General features: G+C 41.9%; 2 protein-coding genes across 4 annotated transcripts; one reads left to right on the top strand and one right to left on the bottom strand.

The window, feature by feature from the left end:
- Positions 1–498: 498 nt before the first annotated feature.
- On the bottom strand, positions 499–7,727 carry LOC311142467 (adapter SH3BGRL-like). 2 transcript variants are annotated; one of them, XM_084178116.1, is made up of 4 exons: positions 7,548–7,727; positions 4,871–5,056; positions 2,863–2,943; positions 499–2,530 (listed from the first exon to the last, which is right to left on the bottom strand). In XM_084178116.1, exons 1-4 carry the CDS (start codon positions 7,590–7,592, stop codon positions 2,495–2,497), a joined length of 348 nt encoding a protein of 115 aa, XP_084034242.1. In that variant the 5' UTR covers positions 7,593–7,727; the 3' UTR covers positions 499–2,494. The 2 variants fall into 2 exon arrangements, with proteins under 2 accessions (XP_084034242.1, XP_084034241.1); XM_084178115.1 differs by lacking the exons at positions 499–2,530; positions 2,863–2,943 and adding an exon at positions 4,273–4,447.
- Positions 7,728–8,364: 637 nt separating this feature from the next.
- Positions 8,365–12,082, top strand: LOC311142960 (cystathionine beta-synthase-like). Of its 2 annotated transcripts, XM_084178732.1 has the most exons (3): positions 8,365–8,499; positions 9,015–9,169; positions 9,581–12,082. In XM_084178732.1, the coding sequence occupies exon 3, from the start codon at positions 9,903–9,905 to the stop codon at positions 10,515–10,517; it is 615 nt and encodes a 204-aa protein (XP_084034858.1). In that variant the 5' UTR covers positions 8,365–8,499; positions 9,015–9,169; positions 9,581–9,902; the 3' UTR covers positions 10,518–12,082. The 2 variants fall into 2 exon arrangements, with proteins under 2 accessions (XP_084034858.1, XP_084034857.1); XM_084178731.1 differs by lacking the exon at positions 8,365–8,499 and having other exon boundaries at positions 8,744–9,169.
- The last annotated feature ends 11,945 nt before the right edge of the window (positions 12,083–24,027 follow it).

The following is a 24,027-nucleotide window of genomic DNA, read 5'->3' as shown; positions in this document are numbered from 1 at the left end:
CACACCAACTAGCACTTTCAATTGTGATTCTCCATAGATCTGGTTCCAGGAAACCACCCTCCATCAGGCTCGAAAGATAAATAAATACTTAGATTCTCTTGCCAGGTCACATAAAACATAAAATAGTATAAAACACATGACAGATACTGACAATATCCCTACCTGTTTTTACAATAGATGGTGTTCCTTTAGTCTGTCCACTAATACAAGGTTTACAAGTTAGCTACAGATTTCTCTAACTGGTGAGCATCCACGGTAGTGTGCTGTCCCTAATTGTACTGAGCTTCTGAGTAGCTAATGTTAAAAAGAGGAAGCATTGTAAGAACTAAAATTAGAACACTCACTGCCCCTGCTTTTCAGCTTCTGCCTTCCGTGGTGTGATATTCGATTTAGAATGTAAGGAGAAGTGAAACAATTGTGACAACAGTATACTTTGCAATGTTCATTTGAGATTAACAAGAGTAACAAGGAAACTGGGTAAGAATAAGATAGACTGAGTAGTAAAGTAACACTATTTTATTATCAAACATGAAAAATATCTCATTGAATTAAATTTTCTCATACAGTGGGGAAAAAAAGTATTTAGTCAGCCACCAATTGTGCAAGTTCTCCCACTTAAAAAGATGAGAGAGGCCTGTAATTTTCATCATAGGTACACGTCAACTATGACAGACAAAATGAGAAAAAGAAATCCAGAAAATCACATTGTAGGATTTTTAATGAATTTATTTGCAAATTATGGTGGAAAATAAGTATTTGGTCAATAACAAAAGTTTCTCAATACTTTGTTATATACCCTTTGTTGGCAATGACACAGGTCAAACGTTTTCTGTAAGTCTTCACAAGGTTTTCACACACTGTTGCTGGTATTTTGGCCCATTCCTCCATGCAGATCTCCTCTAGAGCAGTGATGTTTTGGGGCTGTCGCTGGGCAACACGGACTTTCAACTCCCTCCAAAGATTTTCTATGGGGTTGAGATCTGGAGACTGGCTAGGCCACTCCAGGATCTTGAAATGCTTCTTACGAAGCCACTCCTTCGTTGCCCGGGCGGTGTGTTTGGGATCATTGTCATGCTGAAAGACCCAGCCACGTTTCATCTTCAATGCCCTTGCTGATGGAAGGAGGTTTTCACTCAAAATCTCACGATACATGGCCCCATTCATTCTTTCCTTTACACGGATCAGTCGTCCAGGTCCCTTTGCAGAAAAACAGCCCCAAAGCATGATGTTTCCACCCCCATGCTTCACAGTAGGTATGGTGTTCTTTGGATGCAACTCAGCATTCTTTGTCCTCCAAACACGACGAGTTGAGTTTTTACCAAAAAGTTCTATTTTGGTTTCATCTGACCATATGACATTCTCCCAATCCTCTTCTGGATCATCCAAATTCACTCTAGCAACCTTCAGACGGGCCTGGACATGTACTGGCTTAAGCAGGGGGACACGTCTGGCACTGCAGGATTTGAGTCCCTGGCGGCGTAGTGTGTTACTGATGGTAGGCTTTGTTACTTTGGTCCCAGCTCTCTGCAGGTCATTCAGTAGGTCCCCCCGAGTGGTTCTGGGATTTTTGCTCACCGTTCTTGTGATCATTTTGACCCCACGGGGTGAGAACTTGCGTGGAGCCCCAGATCGAGGGAGATTATCAGTGGTCTTGTATGTCTTCCATTTCCTAATAATTGCTTCCACAGTTGATTTCTTCAAACCAAGCTGCTTACCTATTGCAGATTCAGTCTTCCCAGCCTGGTGCAGGTCTACAATTTTGTTTCTGGTGTCCTTTGACAGCTCTTTGGTCTTGGCCATAGTGGAGTTTGGAGTGTGACTGTTTGAGGTTGTGGACAGGTGTCTTTTATACTGATAACAAGTTCAAACAGGTGCCATTAATACAGGTAACGAGTGGAGGACAGAGGAGCCTCTTACAGAAGAAGTTACAGGTCTGTGAGAGCCAGAAATCTTGCTTGTTTGTAGGTGACCAAATACTTATTTTCCACCATAATTTGCAAATAAATTCATTAAAAATCCTACAATGTGATTTTCTGGATTTTTTTTCTCTCAATTTGTCTGTCATAGTTGACTTGTACCTATGATGAAAATTACAGGCCTCTCTCATCTTTTTAAGTGGGAGAACTTGCACAATTGGTGGCTGACTAAATACTTTTTTTCCCCACTGTATGTGCAAAGCATGTCTTTATCATCTACTAAATGCCTAGTATTTGGGTACTCATTCCGCCTTGATATCAATATCATATTGAACACTGGATACTGCCCAGCATTGGCTTGAACTATTGTAACAGTACAAGGTCACCACTTTAAAGACATTGTCAAAAAACACAACATTTGGTCAATTCGATCCCAGTCTGATTACCTTTCACAACAAAATAAAGCTCTATGATTGCTCTGAGAAGACGTTTTCCAGACGAGCAGTGGCAAGCTGCTGTAGAGCTGACGGGAGGATGCCAGGAGAGGGCACTGTGGTCCGCTAATCAAAACCATACGGCTACTGTTGCTCCAGTGTGGCCAAGGCCTCTGCTTCCTGTGGGTGGTATGAAAGCAGTGCTAAGAAAATGATACAACACCAGGCTTGAGACCATTTGTAATTATGCTTCCACCAAAAGGTGTATGTAATTTTACCAGAACATTTGTGTGTAAGTATTGTAATGATATAGTACAGTAGCCAAAAGAACAGTCTGGACCTGCAGGTCATCCTTCATTGCCTCTATGTTGGGCAACAGAGCTGTGAAATACATGGTAGTAGCGGAAACAAGCAATCATTAAAAATAGATGGACTGGTCACTTGCACCTGAGTATGTTCCTCTGTGTGTGGTTGTGACAGACTGAGCATGTCCATAAGATCATGGTCTTTACCTTGGAGCCTGGAGGGGCTGTTAGGCCCAAGAATGCATACACTGCATGCTCCTCACGGGCATCAAAGAAGGCCTCATAGTTCTGCAACGACAACACAAAGGCAGCTGTCTCACTAAGTATGTTTCAGAAGGTTATTACAACAGAGATCATGCTCATGGGCCCCAACTCCCTCATCAAGAAACTGGGTCAACTCAACACGACAATAGATGGCTACAAAAGCCACTCCAACTCCACTGTTAGGAACCTTGTTACATTTGACCCCACTCTTTCATTTGAACCCCACATCTGGAACATCACCAAGTCAGCCTTCTTCCACCTCAAAACATCTCACTACTCAGATCTTCTCTCACTGACCCCACTGCTGAAACCCTCATTCACACCTTTGTTTTATCACGCCTGGCCTACTGCAACGCCATTCTCTAAGGACTCCCCGCCAAAACACTGGACAGACTGCATGAGTCCTCACACACACAAAACCTCGGGACCACATCCCCCCCACCCTCATCAAACTCCACTGGCTCCCAGTTCAATATAGGATCATCTTCAAATTGCTCATGCTCACCTACAAAGCACTTAATGGACTGGCGCCCACATACCTTACTGGCCTCCTGCACCCCTACACTCCCACCTGTTCACTGCACTCCTCTGACACCGGCCTCCTCACCATCCCTGCAACCAGGCTCCGCTCCATGGGAGACCAGGCTTTTAGAAGTACAGCTCCCCAACTCTGGAACTCCCTCCCTCTCCATGTCAGAACCTCACAATCCATACACATATTCTAGTCCACAGTAAAGACACACCTCTTCACACAGGCTTACCCAGATTCTCTGTTGTCTTAGCTTTTATCCTCTGTCTAGTTCACTTCCCTGGTTAGTCTGTCCTTTTGTTTAGTATACCTTTATGCACTGAGTGTACAAAACATTAAGAGCACCTACTCTTTCCATGACATAGACTGACCAGGTGAATCCAGGTGAAAGCTTTGATCCCTTATTGATGTCACTTGTTAAATCCACTTTAATCAGTGTAGATGAAGCCTTGAGACAATTGAGACATAGATTGTGTATGTGTGCCATTCAGAGGGTGAATGGGCAAGAAAAAATATGTAAGTGCCTTTGAACGGGGTATGGTATTTGTTTTTGTATTTATTATGGATCCCCATTAGCTGCTGCCAAGACAGCAGCTACTCTTCCTGGAGTCCAGCAAAATTAAGGCAGTTTATACAATTGTAAAAACATTACAATACATTCACAACACACTGTGTGCCCTCAGGCCCCTACTCCACCACTACCACATATCTACAGTACAAAAATCCATGTGTACGTGTGTGTATAGTGCATATGTTATCGTGTGTGTGTATGCATGTGTCTGTGCCTATGTTTGTGTTAGTACGTGCCAGGCGCACCAGTTTGTGTCAAGAACTGCAATGCTGCTGGGTTTTTCACACTCAACAGTTTCCCGTGTGTATCAAGAATGGTCCACCACCCAAAGGACATCCAGCCAACTTGACACAACTGTAGGAAGCATTGGAGTCAACATTCGCTTTCGACACCTTGTAGAGTCTGTGCCCCAACGAATTGAGGCTGTTCTGAGGGCAAAAGGGGGTGAGGGTGCACCTCAATATTAGGAAGGTGTTCCTAATGTTTGGTATACTCTGTGTATACTTACTTATTTTAATATATGATTTTATAGCTTTTTACCCTGCTGATTTTCTTGTGTTTGTAAAGTAACTTTGGGTGTCGTGAAAAGCGCTTAAAATAAAATGTATTATTATTTATTATTATTACACAAATTGCTACAAAGGTACCGGGCTGCAATATTCTCACAGAGTATGTTGAGAATGTCTACCTTTAATTAAACAGAAAAAATATGAACAAGGCACTTTTGGTTATCAAAGCATAATCTACTTCATTATGCAGTTGCTAGCATACTGTCCTTTGACCTCTCATCACCAGCTTCAGACAGTAAGCTTCACTACACTGTGAAGGGGTCAGTACAGTACAACACTCACCCCACAGTAATGTTCTTCATTAAATATCTGTGGAGGCAGGGGGACCCCCGTCATTGGTCTGAAGTCCTCAGGTACATTCTCCCTCATCCACTTCCTGTTGTCTTCACTAGTGACGATGTCACACTCCTTAAAGTCAATCTTGTTGACAGTTAGGAAACCCATGATGTCTTGCTGCTGCTTCTTAATCTACAGGCAGAAAGGGGATGAGATATTTAATTAGGTAATTTAATTATGTTTTGATGTGTAATAAAGGGTGGAGTATGGGGAGATAAGCCTCTATTCACTTTGCAGAGCCTCTGCAGCTGGGCTGCATTCTATAGGAGAGCCTGAGGACTGAGACAGACCCAATAAGGCCTCTGTGCAACCAGGATCAGCTCAGAAGCCAGGCACAGACCAAATATGGCAGTAGGAGGACAGCCCAGTGTTCCCATGCAACCACTTCTGTTCTGTCTAAACTCTGCGCTGCACATACAGTGCTATGAAAAAGTATTTGCCCCCTTTCTAATTTTCTCTACTTTTGCATATTTGTGATACTGAATGTTATCAGATCTTCAACCAAAACCTAATATTAGATAAAGGGAACATAAGTGAACAAATAACATAACAATTACATATTTATTTCAATTATTTCATAAACAAAGTTATGCAACACCCAATTCCCCTGTGTGAAAAAGTAATTGCCCCCTTACACTCAATAACTGGTTGTGTCACCTTTAGCTGCAATGACTCCAACCAAACGCTTCCTGTAGTTGTTGATCAGTCTCTCACGTCGCTGTGGAGGAATTTTGTCCCACTCTTCCAAAAAGTTGACTCAAGTTTGCCAAAAAGCACCTGGATGATCATCAAGACTCTTGGAAGAACGTTCTATGGACAGATGATTCAAAAGTATAACTTTTTGGACGACATGGTTCCAGTAATGCCTGGCGAAAACCAAACTCTGCATTCCACAGTAAGAACATCATACCAAAGGTCAAGCATGGTGGTGGTGGTGTGATGGTTTGGGGATGCTTTGCTGCCTCAGGAACTGGACGATTTGCCTTAATAGAAGGAACCATGAATTCTGCTCTGTATCAGAGAATTCTACAGGAGAATGTCAGACCATCCGTCTGTGAGCTGAAGCTGAAGCGCAGCTTGGTCATGCAGCAAGACAATGATCCAAAACACACAATCAAGTCTACATGAAAATTGCTAAAAAGCAACAAATTGGAAGTTTTGGAATGGCCTAGTCAAAGTCCAGACCTAATCCCAATTGAGATGTTGTGGCAGGACTTGAAATGAGAAGTTCATGCTTGAAAACCCACACGTCACTGAGTTAAAGCGGTTCTGCATGGAAGAGTGGGCCAAAATTCCTCCACAGCGACGTGAGAGACTGATCAACAACTACAGGAAGCATTTGGTTGGAGTCATTGCAGCTAAAGGTGGCACAACCAGTTATTGAGTGTAAGGGGGCAATTACTTTTTCACACAGGGGAATTGGGTGTTGCATAACTTTGTTTATGAAATAAATATGTAATTGTTGTGTTATTTGTCCACTTATGTTCCCTTTTTCTAATATTAGGTTTTGGTTGAAGATCTGATAACATTCAGTATCACAAATATGCAAAAGTAGAGAAAATTAGAAAGGGGGCAAATACTTTTTCATAGCACTGTAGAAGCCTGTCTAGAAAATCCTGTATAGACAACATTTCTGTATTGTCATGGTTTTGACTTGCAAATTCACAGTAAGCAATAATATCCGTCGTTTCAGACCAGATAATTCAGAGCTTGGCTGAGGCAGTCGTTCTGTAGCCGTTGTGCTCTTTGACTGATTCTTTAGAGAGTGATGTAATTGTGTGAGGTATGAAGCTCAGATGTCCTAAGACTGATCCTGTCCAGCTGTTCTGGCCCAGAACACCACTGGCAATGGTCCTTTAGGCTAGGCGTGTTGTTTTGCAGTATGTAGGGAAGGAGTGGTGGGGGAGTCAACATCTGATGGGAGAGTCTAGTTAAGCTTGACCCCTCACCCTCACCACAAGGCCATTTGGACGAAAACAGCTGCTTGAAAAAATCTGAGCTGTTTAACCAAGTGCTTTACCTAAACATTCTTGTCTGCACGCTCACTCATAAAAGGACTCTTACACAGAGGGGGTTGAGCAGGAGTAAGAGACTGCTATTCTTACAGACAATAAATATGTGATTATGTATCCTCTTCTGATTTTATACTGTGCTGTAAATGCCTTTTAGATACAACACAATCATCGTTTTTTGTTAATACTATATTAACAATATAAACAAATTAATAGAATAATAGTCATATGACAAATCAATATCTACAAATTGAAGGTCCTCTTTATCAAATCATTGTTTTATGGTAATTACAATAGCCTATGCATTGGCATGCATGAGAAGCCTATAGAATCGAATGTATTTGTGCGGCTGTCAGTCCCAGCTTCTACTCTATTGCTCGGGACATCCCATGCACAACTTGCAGAACTTTCAAAAGCAAGTGAATGTCCATGCTCATTCAATACTCGATTAAGCTTAATACATTTGATATGATAGTATCTGCGTAGCTACAACACAATAGCTCACTTGTATGAGTACGACACACCTAAAGCAAATACTTTGAATTCGCTAAGAAAATGAACATAAACGGTCAATAGGCTATAAGGCTTACTCAATACTCAAGATTTCTTACCGCTGTCGATCCGGAGGATGACGCTATAAAGACTTTTATCACCATGGCTGTTTGGTTCACTCCCCAAAACCCAAGTGAGCGGTGCACCGACGTCTCCAAATGATCTCTCTCTCTCTCACACTGTAATAACAGATGGAAATCAGATCTCTAAAAACAATTGGGAACACTTCAAACTATATATCCTAGTGCTTTCTAAATGCATTTTCAAATACATTTGACTATGTTAATATTTTGAACTCCTATTTATATAGTCTATAAATAAGTAATAAATGCTCCTCCCATATTTTTCAAGTGAGAATTTAAATTCAAATAATTGAAATAAAGCTAATAGATGTACTCAGACATAAGGAAAACATAGTAATATGCTTATAACCTACTAACTACACAATGCAATATACTGTCTTAAAAGAGAATAGGGATATGAAAAATCCGGGTGATTATACCCTTTGAACGTCCCGCCTACTTCCTGGTGTAAAACTGTTTTTGAATGGGCATCATGCTTATATCATCAAATTCATGAAAATAGGGTCATTTAAGATATATGTAACATGATATTCATATTCGTGGATTAATTTACACCCAATTCCTTTTATGAAGATTTTCGATTTTAGAAAACGCAATCAAAAACCTTCATGAAAGGCATCAGGTCCACGAATTAATCCACGAATATAATTGTACAAATATTTTAAATAACCCCATTTTCATGAAATTGATTATACATTTGAAGCCCGTTCAAAAACAGTACCGAACATGCAACAGATGTAGGCGGGACTTTCATAGGAGTACCACAGTATGAGTCATAATACCCATGAAACCTAGCGGTAAAACCCAGAAATCGTTCCAATCGTTTTTTCGTCGGAGATTTTAGAACTACTTCATATAAGGTCTGTGTTTCATGTAGGCTTTCCCTGACGTGACGTTTTGATAACCGTGCAAATCTCTCTCGGACAAGGTAACTTTTATCAATATATTCGCCTTAAACGAAATGCTAATTAGCCGCTAATGTGGCTATCATACAGAACTACTACACATCTTGTTGCAAGCTTTGACATCAACCCTCAAGGCACATGCCTTGTTCAAAACAACTGGGAACTCGTAAAAATACGAGGTCAAATCATGACGTCAGTGATCAAAAGTTCGGAAAGTCGGAGCTCTAGAAAGAGGCCAGAGTTCCCGAGTTGGAATTCCGAGTTGAATGACAGTTCAAATCGTTTTTTCACAGTCAGAGCTCGTTTTTTTCACCCAAGTTCCCGATTGCTTTGAACACACTGAAGTCGGAAGCCAGATTTCCGAGTCCCAGTTGTTTTGAACAAGGCAACATTTCTCCATGCGAACTCATCGACGAGTAGCAAGTAGCGTAGATATTATAGGCATTTTAGTTTCTCGTGTGGTGTATTCTTGTTTAGCATTTTTCAAATTACCTAACTAGCTACCTTAGCATTTTTGAATTACCCTCTGCCTTTGTAGCGAACTAGCTAACCGTCTCACCGTCGATCAGAAGCAAGGATGGTTCTGTGCTATGTACCTGATTGTAACCTCAAACGTTATCCGATAAGCACACGTGCATTTTATCGTTTTCCGACCTCTGTAATCGAGAGGCGTCGCTGGATCCGTGTGTTAAGGTAAGCCGTGTTTGCTAGCTGCTAAAAAGCTATTTTGGTTAGGTCAAAGATCTGTGGTTAACTAGGAGCTTATGAAAATGTGCTAGATAACCGCCGGTCCTTACAAGTAAAAAGAAAACCAGCATAGGCTAGCATAATGACTGTTGTGTTGTGACCTTATTGACAAGTCTTTAGTGAGCTAGCCAGGTAGTTAATGTTAACTCACAGTTTGTGTAGTCAGACTTGCTAGCTAACGTTAGGCCGGCACAATGGCAAGGATAGTTGGTTAGCTACCATGTCACCACTTACAAAAGTCTGACTACACGAACGGTGAGCTAATGTTAACTAGTTAGCTGGTAGGCTAGCTATCTACATTAGCTAAAGTTGGCTAGCTAGAGCACAAATAACTCGTGGGCTTAATGTTTTCCCCAGTGTGGTGCCAGGAAAATAACCTCTCACTCAACGTCAACAAAACAAAGGAGATGATCGTGGACTTCAGAAAACAGCAGAAGGTGCACCTCCCTATCCACATCGACAGGACCGAAGTGGAGAAGGTGGAAAGCTTCAAGTTACTTGGCGTACACATCACTGACAAACTGAAATGGTCCACCCACACAGACATTATGGTAAAGAAGGCGCAACAGAGCCTCTTCAACCTCAGGGGGCTGAAGAAATTTGGCTTGGCACCTAAAACCCTCAAACTTTTACAGATGCACAATTGAGAGCATCCTGTCGGGCTGTATCACCGCCTGGTATGGCAACTGCACCGCCCGCAACCGCAGGGCTCTCCAGAGGGTGGTGCGGTCTGCCAAACACATTACCAGGAGCAAACTACCCGCCCTCCAGGACACCTACAGCACCCGATGTCACAGGAAGGGCAAAAAGATCATCAAGGATATCAACCACCCGAGCCACTGCCTGTTCACCCCACTATCATCCAGAAGGTGGCAACACAGGTATTGGTCTGGCCCTGGCCTTTGCAGTTAAAGGCTATCGCTGCATCATCATCATGCCTGAGAAGATGAGCATGGAGAAGGTGAATGTGCTGAGAGCCTTGGGGGCGGAGATCGTGCGTACCCCCACCGCCGCACGCTTTGATTCACCGGAATCCCATGTGGGCGTGGCCTGGCGTCTGAAGAACGAGATTCCCAACTCTCACATCCTGGACCAGTACCGTAACCCTAGCAACCCCCTGGCCCACTACGACACCACTGCAGAGGAGATCCTGGAGCAGTGCGATGGTAAGGTGGACATGTTGGTGGTCCAATACATGGAGGATGGCTCGCCCTGTCTTAGACAGATGGTATTCGGGGTGGTAACGGCCATTAACATGAGGCGGGGAAGCGCACGCTGTCAGAGTGCTCACTGACCGACTAGCTGTGACCACTTCCTGTTTCCTGTGGAGAGTAGGAAGTGACCGCCCGCTTGACACCCTCTGAGTAACGACAATGAAGAAGATTATGAAGATGTCGACTTTTAGGAGTGGCGGGGGTTGTGGTTTAGTCTTAAAAGAAGTGTATAGTCATTTCCTCCCTTTTTGGCTACATCGGTTTTGTTATTTGTCTGTGATGACAATAATTATTCACTGTAGCCTATACTGCGATTGAAGCAACTTAGCTGGTTTCAGATACATAGTTTTCCGCTAACTTTAAGGTATAGAAATTAAATGTAACAAACAGTGTGCAACTAGAGACACTTCCATCTGTCTTGCCTCTTCATTATTGAAAGTAACTTTTACTTTAAGATCTACATATAAATAGTGTTCCTCTGACTATTTTATTGCCGATATCAATATCGTCGATAGACTAATAACTCAGTAAATTTGAATCTTTCAGCTAAATAGTCATCATATAGCTACCATTTTGTATTGCATTAAGATTTGTATGTAACTGATATGCAAATGTAACATTCATCTTTAAGACTTTAAAGCACATCATAGATTCTTAATTACTTATTTGATACCAACAAAGTTACATCGCCATGTAGTGGCAGCTAAAGACATGGCATGTACCAAAAAATTTGGGTTGTTCAATCTGAAACGGATACCAAGACAACATTCAAAGCGATAGGATGTCAGTGAAGGGTACCTGTCTTTTGTTTGAAGGGGTTGGAAAAAGTAAGCAAGGTCGCAGGGTAGGTCAGGTTAAGGATAGGTGAGTTTGGCACACAATCAAACTGCAACCCAAACAGTATGACTTGTGTTGGGTAATTTTTTTCTTGTATTGAATAAGGCTGTATTGAATAGTTTGTTGGTTGAGAGTATATAAAGCAGAGAGTCCCCTCACAGTGCAGGTGTTTTATACAGGCCTGTCTGTCTGGGGCAGTTTGTTTAAGCCAAGGGTTGGGTTGTTTGAACTTTTTACAAATGTTCTGTACTTTATGTACAATCATTAATGTGTAATGTTATGTATGAACATGGACCCAGAGCTGTTATAATCTATTCACTTTAGCAGGGATGTATTTGTATGTAAATATGTCTTTAGTGTTCTTAAGTATGAAAAATGTATGCACTCACTAACTGTAAGTCGCTCTGGATAAGAGCGTCTGCTAAATGACTAAAATGTAAATGTAAGGTGAGGTCAGTACAGGTGCATCAAAGCTGGGACCGAGAGAATGATAAACAGCTTCTATCTCAAGGCCATCAGACTGTTAAATAGCCATCACTAGCACATTAGAGGCTGCTGCTGCCTATTGAAATCACTGGCCACTTTAAGAAATTGAACACTAGTCACTTTAATAATGTTTACATATCTTGCACTACTCACTACTTAAATTCCATTCCTTACTTAGATTTGTATATATTGGGTATATGTTGTGAAATTGTTAGATATTACTGCACTGTCGGAGCTAGAAGCACAAGCATTTCGCTACACCCGCAATAACATCTGCTAAACACGTGTATGTGACAAATAAAATTTGATTAGATTTGAGTGCATCTGTTGTACATGCATCTGTTGGACTAATCAAATGACCTGTGAAGTCAGTTGGAAATGTCAGCAAGGATGGAAATTAAGCTAGTAGTTTTCAGACTGGGTTAGTAGACAATGTGCCAAACTAGCCTGACACAGCAGTGAAATGGCTAGTAGAAAATGTGCCAAACTAGCCTGACACAGCAGTGAAATGGCTAGTAGAAAATGTGCCAAACTAGCCTGACACAGCAGTGAAATGGCTAGTAGAAAATGTGCCAAACTAGCCTGACACAGCAGTGAAATTGTGCCTTTACAAACATAGCATGCCACAGATTTAGGACCTGAATGTTTCCCAGGCTAGTAGAAATCATGGTCTGCTGGCCCGTGCCCAAAATCCTTATGTTCCATCCCTGCACGTCAGTACCTTTCAGACAATCCTCCTACCACTGTTGGTCCTACTTAGTGACCTCATGGCTGAGGGTTTTAACTTTCCTCTTGAGAATTAGAATCATGAGTACAGCTGTATAGCTCATCACAATACTTCACCTCTTCGGGCAAATATGACCCTAGACGGATCCTGATCATCTAGTTGAGCATTCAGTTGCTTTGACATCACAAGTGATGAAAACCTTTGAGCAGGTTTTAATACCCTTATTAAGAAAAGTGAAAAACTGGTGTTGAAGATGCTCTGCTCTATCTCCTCCACGGAGTATATGAGCACCTGGAGAAGCCCGGCTGTGTGGTGAGAACAATGTTCTTTGACTTTTCCAGTGCTATCAATACCATACAACCCACCTGCTGGCCCAAAAGATAAAGGACATTCACGTAAATCCACACACAAGGCAGTATCAGATCGGATATGTACAAACACGGGAGCACCGCAGGGGACGGTACTGTCACCTTTTCTGTTTACCCTTTACACAAATGACTTCACACACAACAATGAACTGAGCCACTTACAGAAATTCTCTGATGACTGCTATAGTAAGCTGTGTCATGAGAGGAGACGATGCTCATCACAGGGATATAACGGAGTCCTTTGTGAAATGGTGTGAGGCCAATTTTTTGGACCTGAATGTACTGAAGACCAAGGAACTAGTGGTAGATTTTAGGAGAAAGTAAGATGTTTTTAATCCCATTCTATTAATTGTGAAGAGATTGGCACTGTTAACTCTTATAAGTACTTGGGTGTAATAGTGGACAACAAACTGAACAGTCTACAAAAACATCCAATCCAGACTGTACTTTTTAAGGAAGCTTAGATCTTTTAATGTATGTGACAAAATGCTTTGTATGATCTATAGCAGTGTCGTGGCGAGTGTAGTGACATATGCCAATTTGTGTGCTGGAAAGGGAATTTAGCTAAGGAAGACTTAAACAAGCTTGACAAAATCATTAACAAAGCCAGTGCTACAATTGGCTGCAGCCTGGAATCAATGCAGGACATGTTCATAAAAAGGCTGCAAGTAAAAACACACATGTTTATGTACAATGACACACACCCACTCCACAGCACTCTAATGCAACACAGGAGCAGCTTCAGTAGCAGGTCCATCCTGCCCAGATGTTCCACAGAGAGGTTTAGATGGTCATTTTTACCCACAGCCATGAGGCTTTTTAATTAGTGTAATGGACTAACTGTTTTATGAGGTCTTTCTATTGGAAAATGTTGTTTCCTGTTTTCCCCAGAGTAGGATAGAAAACAGCACTTGAACCAGACTATTATTTTAGGGATACTATGGTTGGTCATAGTTGCGTGTTCTGTCATTGATGATGCATGCTGTGATAAAACAATTTCCCAAGTTGGGATTAATAAAGTAATACTCTGCTCTCTCTATTTTACTGTTACTATTACTATAGTCAAGTCTGTGGGTTATGGTATTTAAATATAGATGTTACCATTTTGTGGTCCTCTGTAGCTCAGCTGGTAGAGCACGGCGCTTGTAACGCCAAGGTAGTGGGTTCAATCCCCGGGACCACCCATACACAAACATGTATGCACGCATGACTGTAAGTCGCTTTGGATAAAAGCGTCTGCTAAATGGCATATTATTATTAGTAGTAGTAGTAGTCTTTCAGACAGGCGGACCGGAAGCCCAGTGACAACACTCGGGTCTGCAGCTGCCATTTTCCATTGGGAAAGAGAAATGGCCCTGTATTTACCAGAAAAGTTAGCTCATCCACCATGGCAGAAGAGGAAGATCCAGAGTCATCCACCATGGCAGAAGAGGAAGATCCAGAGTCATCCACCATGGCAGAAGAGGAAGATCCAGAGTCATCCACCATGGCAGAAGAGGAAGATCCATATACTCATCTAAGTCTGATATCCGGGGTAATGTGGTTAATGATTATATAATTGATTAAGTGGTTCTTTGTAGAATGTTGACAGTTGTAACTTAACTTAATTACTACACTCACCGACACAGGATAAACGTTATCCCTCATCCTGGCCCTGACCAAATCAGTAAGTTGCCCCTCACTATAGCTGCACTTCTCAAATGGCCAGACTTATAGTGGTCTTCTCCCCTTTTAATGCTCTTATGCTCATCCTTGAAATATACCATAAGGTCTAAAAAAGACACCAAAGTCGACATACTGTACAAACAATTATCTAGGCTAAGTAAAACAAAAATATTTTTTTATCTACTGCTCTGCTACCTAGCTAGCTAAAGTGTAGTCAATGTCTAGCTAAGACAGAGAAAGGGGACGTAAGAAGTTCATGGATTGGACACAGAAGGTCTCTGATCGCGCTGGTGAACGGTAGCTGACAGTGTCGGCTAGCGATGAGGTGCAGGAATTTGTAGTCTTGCTGAGGTCTTCTCTGTTGCTAATTAGAATTTTGAGTTTGAGAGTAAATTTTGGCGAATATATTGATAAAACTCGCATTGTCCGAGAGAGAATTGCACGGTTATCAAAACGTCTTGCCAAGGTAAGCCTACACCAAACAAATGCTTACTTTGAAGTGTTTGTCAAATTCACAATGTAAAAAATGAATGGTGAGAACTATTGGAACCGCTAGGTTTTAGGGGCATTATGATGCAGTATGAATCCTAATACCCATAAAACCTAGCAGTCAAATAGGGAAATGGTTCCAATCGTTTTTTCCACCATTCATTTTTCCCATATGGGATTTTAGAATATGGGCTGTTTTTCATGTAGGCTTACCCTGGCGTGACATTTTGATAATCATGCAAATCTATCTAGGACAAGGCAACTTTTTTATTTGTACTTTTACCCCTTTTTCTCCCCAATTTCGTGATATCCAATTGGTAGTCTTGTCCCATCGCTGCAACTCCCTTACAGACTCGGGAGAGGCGACTGTCGAGAGCCATGCGTCCTCCGAAACACGACCCTGCCAAGCTGCAATGCTTCTTGACACACTGCTCGCTTAACCCGGAAGCCAGCCGCACCAACGTGTCGGAGGAAACGCTGTACAACTGGCGACCGAAGTCAGCTTGCAGGCGCCCGGCCCGCCACAAGGAGTCGCTAGATCGCGATGGGACAAGGACCTCCCGGCTGGCCAAACCCTCCCCTAACCCGGACAACGCTGGGCCAATTGTGCGCCGCCTCATGGGTCTCCCAGTCACGGCCGGCTGTACACAGCCTGAGATTGAACCCGGGTCTGTAGTGACGCCTGAAGCACTGTGATGCAGTGCCTTAGACCGCTGTGCCACTCGGGAGGCCTTGGAGGGTGGACAAGGTGACTTTTATCAATATATTAATCTGTATTTACCCGCAAAAAAATTAAACGCTAATGTGGCTATCATAAAGAACTACAAATACCATGGTGATCTGGACGAGACTGCTAAATCGAGGCAAAGGTAAGAATCTCTTGATTAACTATCTAATGTTAACTAAATTGGCTACATTTCTTTAAATTGACAATTCTGTGAACTGTCTTATGCAAGTTTTAAATTGACACAATACCTGTTTAGAAAAGGTTTCAGCTAGAGATGACTTGCAGGGATTTATAGTCTTGCATAATGTCTACTTTTATGCTAATTAGCATGTTCGAATATGAGCGCAAATAGAGCCAAATATATTGATAAAAGTCACCTTGTCCGAGAGAAATTTACATGGTTCTCAAAACGTCAAGCCAGGGTAAACCTATACGAAACACAGCCCTTATTTTAAGTGTTTCTAAAATTCCCTATGGGGAAAATGAATAGTGTAAAAACGATTGGAACCATTTCCCTGTTTGACCGCTAGGTTTTATGGGTATTATGACACCTCCACTGTGGGGCTCTATTTGGTCCCGTCTTCCAATGTTTTAGTGTTAAGAGCAGTGTTGTGTTCGAGACCACCTACATTTACATTACATTTTATTCATTTAGCAGACGCTCTTATCCAGAGCGACTTACAGTTAGTGAGTGCATACATTATTTATTTATTTTTCATACTGGCCCCCCGTGGGAATCGAACCCACAACCCTGGCGTTGCAAGCGCCATGCTCTACCAACTGAGCTACATTATGGGGTATTGTGTGTTGATCAGTGACATAAAATATACATTTTATATTCATGGTGGAGGTGTGAATCCTCTCCGAAGGCACTGTATGTCCATGGTATCCCTGGCACAGCTAGGTTAGCTAAAATAGCTATGCTAATCAGGACATTCCCAGACTATGGAATATTCCAATCCTGATTCCTGCTGATTGAATGTTTAAGTGGGGGCATTTTGGTGGCCATATAAGCATTGCCACAGCAACTGTTATTACCACTGCATCTGTTATCAACTATTTGGCCCCTTATCACCACCATTATTATCATCTTACTGTATGATATGATGAAACCTTGACCAGCCATGCCGCCCGCCCGGGTCAGCCTTAATTATGGCTGGCTATAAACAAGCTAATCAACTGAGAAAAAGGAGACCAGCAATAACCACTGATAGACAGCGTAGGAAAGAGCAGGACCCGGGCCTTTTTTCTCTTGGCTGGAAGAAGGTCTGAGTTTTCAGTCTAAATTGATGCGCGATAGCAGTGGCTGGGCTAATGGTGTGGGGCCTGGAGTTGTATGCTGGTCCAATTAAAACTTTCTTACTCACTTATACATTCTTGTGAGTTTCAAAATATGCTATAGCATACAATAATATCTTCTTGCAAATTACAGTACGTTTACCACATTAGCAGTTTTTTTATTCATCTATTTAAAAGATAGTAGTGATGGTGGTATTAGTTACTTAACACATTGACGTTAAATAAGATTGGACCCATTTCAAGTTAGCATTTGGATATTAGCTGCTGATATTGAAAACATTTACTAAATTCCAAGCATGATTAATTTCCTGTTAATTTGATAGATTTTATTTGAACCCTGTGGGTTACTCTCGTTTTGTATTATTGGTCAGTGTTGAGGTAGAAATGTGTTAATTATATGCATCATCTAATTATATAACATTCCGGGGAAAAATGTAAATGCTGTTTTGTCACCAGCAGGGCCAGCGCCAGAACGAATCAGTTGGACGGGCCTTTTATTTCCATAGGCGGGGCCTCCTATGTGTGCACGCAGTTGCGTGTTCACAATTTTTTTTAATGGGTGTAATAGTAAAGACCATGTACAGTTGGTGAGTTTCAAGTTTGGGGAAGCTTACAATTTATCCTACCATTTCTACCGATCTGTGTGCCAGTTATGATTATTTTTATTTGCGTATTTTTGTGGAACATTTTCATTTCAATAATAACGTTTTTGTTTCTCAAAATCATTGTCACGTGGTTAATCATAAAAATCTGAAGTAAAATGATAAAAATCCAAAAGTTACAATTAAACTATGGCGAGAGCACCAGCCTCTGCCATATGGACACATTGATACACTGTGTTCCATTGGCGGCTAAAGAAAATATAGCATATAACTCAGAGATAGCCTACAGGCCAATGCAGCAACAGGCCTATAACTTCCATCAAGTAAAATACATAGGCCTAAAGCCGACAACTAAAAACAGTACAAACTATCCTGATGAAAATTCAGGTTCTTTAAATCACATTCATCCCTCTACTCTGCCTGTCTGCCTCCCTTTCTATCTGTCTGTCTTGACTTGTCCTAATGCTAGTGAAGTGCAACATTGTATCACCGGAGCAAATCAAGTCTGAGTCAAGGCGAAGACCGGAGGTGGGGCGAGACTGAGTCAAGACCGAGGCCAGGAGGGGTCAAGTGGTACGAGACCAAGTCAAGACCGAGACCAGAAAAATGCGAGTCCAATTCAAGACCATGATTGTAATTTTGTCAAATCACCACCATAATAAGAATTCAAAATGTCCAGTATTTCTGTGTTTATATTTCAGAACAACATATGGATTCTTTAGACATTCAGAATAGTGAAAAAATGAATGCTGAGGGAAAATAGAGCCACTCTACAATGATTACTAACCCAAACACAGTGGGGAACAATGGGCCTTCTACGCCTTCAGAGAAGGGCTATGGATTTATAAAATAATGATTATAATAATAATTATGATAATTATATTATTTTCAATTATGTTCTGATTTAATCTCTTACATTTTTGTAGGAAAGGAAAGGGTTAACACTGAAGAGAAAAAAAGATCCAATCAGGATTTTTCTTTGCTGTTCTCTTGGGAGATAAATCTAGCTAGCTACAGTGAGGGAAAAAAGTATTTGATCCCCTGCTGATTTTGTACATTTGCCCACTGACAAAGACATGATCAGTCTATAATTTTAATGGTAGGTTCTTGTAGTTGGCAACCAGGTTTGCACACATCTCAGGAGGGATTTTGTTCCACTCCTCTTTGCAGATCTTCTCCAAGTCATTAAGGTTTCGAGGCTGATGTTTGGCAACCCCAACCTTCAGCTCCCTCCACAGATTTTCTATGGGATTAAGGTCTGTAGACTGGCTAGGCCACTCCAGGACCTTAATGTGCTTCTTCTTGAGCCACTCCTTTGTTGCTTTGGCCGTGTGTTTTGGGTCATTGTCATGCTGGAATACCCATCCACGACCCATTTTCAATGCCCTGGCAGAGGGAAGGAGGTTCTCACCCAAGATTTGACGGTATATGGCCCCGTCCATCGTCCCTTTGATGCGGTGAAGTTGTCCTGTCCCCTTAGCAGAAAAACACCCCCAAAGCATAATGTTTCCACCTCCATGTTTGACGGTGGGGATGGTGTTCTTGGGGTCATAGCAGCATTCGTCCTCCTCCAAACACGGCGAGTTGAGTTGATGCCAAAGAGCTCGATTTTGGTCTCATCTGACCACAACACTTTCACCCAGTTCTCCTCTGAATCATTCAGATGTTCATTGGCAAACTTCAGACGGCCCTGTATATGTGCTTTTTGAGCAGGGGGACCTTGCGGGCACTGCAGGATTTCAGTCCTTCACGATGTAGTGTGTTACCAATTGTTTTCTTGGTGACTATGGTCCCAGCTGCCTTGAGATCATTGACAAGATCCTCCCATGTAGTTCTGGGCTGATTCCTCAACGTTCTCATGATCATTGCAACTCCACGAGGTGAGATCTTGCATGGAGCCCCAGGCCGAGGGAGATTGACAGTTATTTTGTGTTTCTTCCATTTGCGAATAATCGCACCAACTGTTGTCACCTTCTCACCAAGCTGCTTGGCGATGGTCTTGTAGCCCATTCCAGCCTTGTGTAGGTCTACAATCTTGTCCCTAACATCCTTGGAGAGCTCTTTGGTCTTGGCCATGGTGGAGAGTTTGGAATCTGATTGATTGATTGCTTCTGTGGACAGGTGTCTTTTATACAGGTAACAAACTGAGATTAGGAGCACTCCCTTTAAGAGTGTGGTCCTAATCTCAGCTCGTTACCTGTATAAAATACACGTGGGAGCCAGAAATCTTTCTGATCGAGAGGGGGTCAAATACTTATTTCCCTCATTAAAATGCAAATCAATTTATAACTTTTTTGACACGCGTTTTTCTGGATTTTTTTGTTGTTATTCTGTCTCACTGTTCAAATAAACCTACCATTAAATTTATAGACTGATCATTTCTTTGTCAGTGGACAAACGTACAAAATCAGCAGGGGATCAAATACTTTTTTCCCTCACTGTAAGTCAGCCATTGGCTAGGCCACTAGAAGCTAGATAAAGGCATTTGCCATTCAACTGTATTAGGGAAACAATTTGGAGTAACAATGGAATCAACCAATCGCATTTTGACTTAATGAGTGGGGCTGTTTTTACAAAAACATATGGTAACTTCTGCCTTCTTGAAGGCCAACAGGTCACTACGCAATAGCGAGCAGTAGTTTTCCCATGGTCTAGCTAGCTAGCTTTTGTTGTTGGCTAGTTTGCACCGGCTGCAGCTGGTGTTATCAAAGAGGATGTTGGTAATTTGTTAGCTTTTCCCATTTCAAGAATAACTTTCAACAAGAAGTTACGTTTCAAATGATCATCATCTGGTGAGCGGAACTGTGTTTTTTTTTTATTGCAGACCGGTGCGCTATAGCCAATCAGAGGTACAGTAGACCTTTATACGAGCAAGCGATTTACCACACGGTTCTGCCATCATTCACTTTGAACTGGACTGTGTGTTTACAGTCAGCTGCAACAGCGTGACTTTAGATAATCAGAACGCATTTGCCAAAAGCCAGAAAATAAACCTGAATGGATTTCTGCAAATATGTAAACACCATGGGAGTCCTCTTACATTTGGTAACTTTACAGTCCTATTGATCATACAAACATGAAAAGGTAGGCTCTCTCTCCCTCAGTTATGCACATCAATAAGATCAACAACTAATGCTAGCCAGAGCAAGATGAGCTAAAATCTAACGAAGGAACATTAGATAAACCCTCTAAACTTTTTCAGCTAGTTTGCCAACAAAATTGCACTGATAAACAATGGGAAATTGTAGCCTCCTCGTCTTTCTGCAGCTGCCAATGCATGCTTGTCCCAACCAAGCACCCAAGCTAACTGGCTAAAGTTGGCTAGCTTGCTACTTCCAGACACAAATGATAGAACACCTCACTGACCATTTTACTTGCCGTAGCAGAGTTGGTTAGGCTGTTTACATGTTATCTAGAGCGTTCTTGACTAACTATTACTTTTTTTGCCTACGTTTACTGACACTGGTCATATTCAGCAGGTGTTGTACGTTCGTAAATTCATCAGTTCTGTGCTCTGGCACACTCAGAGGGTGCTCTGAAATCGGAGTAGATAGCCAGAGTGAATTTGCGAACGCAAGAGATATGCTAACTGTATAACAGTCGTTCAAGTTCTTTCTAGCTAACCAAATGACACATGCATCTATAGCTGTGTATAGCCACTGAAAAACGATATGGGGGGAAAAAGTCAGTCACTCACCCACTCCTCCAATGGCATGACATGACATCCTCCTAGCCGCTAGCTAGCTAGATATCAAGCTAAAGGTAGGCTCCGTGTTAGGCTAGCATAAATAGATATGCTAGCCTATTGGCCACATTATGACTAACTTGTGATCATTGCCCTTGCTAGTTTGATTGTATTGACATTCCCAGCCTTAGTTACATTCCTCCGTTTTTTTGTCCAGAATATTGAGTCATTGAAACTAAATCAGCGTATCCCGAATGGAAGCAGCAAAAAATGTAACAGGCCTGCTGTGATTTACAACCTGATAGACATATTTTTTGGACTACCAAGAAATGTAGTGGTGAGTTATATGAATCATGCATTGAATTGCATCCATCTATTCTGCCAACAATGCCTTAGTGTACGCCATGGAACGTTTAGTCAAATAGAACCTATTTGTAAAACCTCTTATAAAGTTGGTTTTGTAGCATAAACTGGGTATTTGATATTTTTCACAGATATTATGGTTCTTTTTTTGTTTCATATCTGCAAAGTAGTCAACGCTGTCAGTTCCACTTTCATCTTTAGGTCACTGCTTACTTTGTGTGCTAAATGTGAAATGTTTTTTGGAATGGGAAGTAATGGTTGTAAATTTCGATTGGGAAATGCTTAATGGTTGTGTTTTTGTATGCTTATGATTGGGACCTATTGGCTTATTATGTCTGAGTTTATGGACTGCTTATCCTTTAACATCATGCTGTGTGACTGCTGTCTTTCCATCAGCCCTATGGTAGTGGGTATACTCTAATCTTGCCAAAAAGTTCCCAAGTGGCCTGACCAGCAAAGGAAAGTTACCCTGTGTGAAAAATCCTGTTTTTTTAATGAGTTTTCCTATAGATCTTTCAGATTTTCACACTCAAAATCACACTTTTTGTTGTTGTTGGTCTAAGTCCACAACAATGCTTAAACCACATCAATCTGATTGGGTGGGCCTGTTAGGCCCTGGCTCCACAGTGCAGTGTTGCCAACTTAGCGACTTTGTAGCTATATTTAGCGAGTTTTCAGACCCCTCTAACAACACATTTTCAAAAAAGAGACTAGCGACAAATCTAGCAACTTTTTCTGGTGTTATTGGAGACTCTGACGCGAAAGCACGTATCGTTCTTACTCTTCTCAACGAGCAGCGGGTGCTGCCGTGGGCCCCACCCCAGTCACCCCCGTTTGCCGTGGGCCCCTCCCCCGTCCCAAAGCATTCACAGGCGGCCCAGTCCTTGCGCAGCAGTCCCTCCCAGCTGCAGTCAGAGCAGGAGATGTTCACCTCTCCGCGTCCAGACTGCAAATGAATCTTGCATGCGGGAAGCCGCCACTGGCTGATCCCGCCCTGGCTTACATTCAAGGCGGGATGTAAATGTAGGGTGTTTTTTACTCACTTTTTGTCTCTTCCACAACATTATTCCTCTCTCCTACAGCATCCATCACAATTACATGCACATGTCCAATTATGCAAATTAGGTGATGACATCATTTAGCGACTTTTAGGACAGCCAATAGCTACTTTCCTTACTGAGGAGTTGGCAACACTGCCCCAGTGGGTGAGCCTATGTCCACCCAGGCCCCTCCAAGACCCTGATGTAAACAGGCATGATGACAATTGCGCATAACAAATAGCCTACTAACCAACACTTATGACTAAACTTTTTAAATACCTGATTTGCATACCCATTGCCTTAGTTAGCATTCACTGGTAGATTCATAAATTAAAACGTCTTTCCTATCCTACCGGCTACCGATGTCATTCTTCTGTGAGCTGCTCTTTCCTACCCTGTCGGCTACGGATGTCATCCTTCTGTGAGCTGCTCCATGCCAAAAACAGCTCAGAGCTGCCGGCAGATTATATTTCGCTGAAACTAGGCTGTGTCCAGCGCGAATGTGAATATATTTCACGTGCTTTGCGATTGTGTAGGCTACTTTGTGAATAATTACTCTATTGTACTACATAATTGATAAGTCGTATACCTCCACTACACTGCTACGCATAAATGGGGATTAAGAAGTGAGTATAAGCAATGCCTACTGAGAAAAAAAGGTGGATATACGGTTTATACGTGCGTATACCCTCCACTACGCCACTGGCCCTTTGTGTTTTACAAAAAGTGCACTACACTATTTGAATGCGGTAGTATTAGGGTTGCTGTCATTTCAGAATCACTAACCTGTTACACACTGAAGGGCTATAGGTTCGGCACTGCGCAAACATGTCTATAACAGATAAAGGCTGTTAAGATATTGTTTCAAGAAAGGAATGTATATATTTGGCCTGGCGAAACAATTTTATGCACTGACTGAATGGAAGCTGATAATTCCGTTTTTTACTTGGCTGGTCTCGGGAAGAAATTACGAGTCCTCACTGTCGGAGACCGAGTCAAGACCGAGACACTCGATATGTGGTCTCGAGTACAACAACACTGGTTAAGAGCATGCATGCATGCAGAATTGCAACATTATAACGTATGTGATTGCTTATTTTCATGCGCCAGTCAGTGGATACTGTTACAAAACATGATAAATACATAATTCACTTTCACTAGGAATTTGGCGCGTAAATGAACTACGTTAAAAATCTATTTATTTTGTGACACCTGGTGCCATCCTTTGATTGGCCAAGCATAACATCAGTCATCATTTAGCCACACCTACCCCCACCCCATCCAACCACTGGGTTTAATGTG

This window comes from Coregonus lavaretus (genome assembly GCF_964263955.1).
Source record: "Coregonus lavaretus genome assembly, chromosome: 15".
NCBI classification, from domain to species: Eukaryota; Metazoa; Chordata; class Actinopteri; order Salmoniformes; family Salmonidae; genus Coregonus; species Coregonus lavaretus.
Note: the sequence above shows the minus strand (reverse complement) of the source record. Positions and strands in the feature narration are given on the sequence as shown.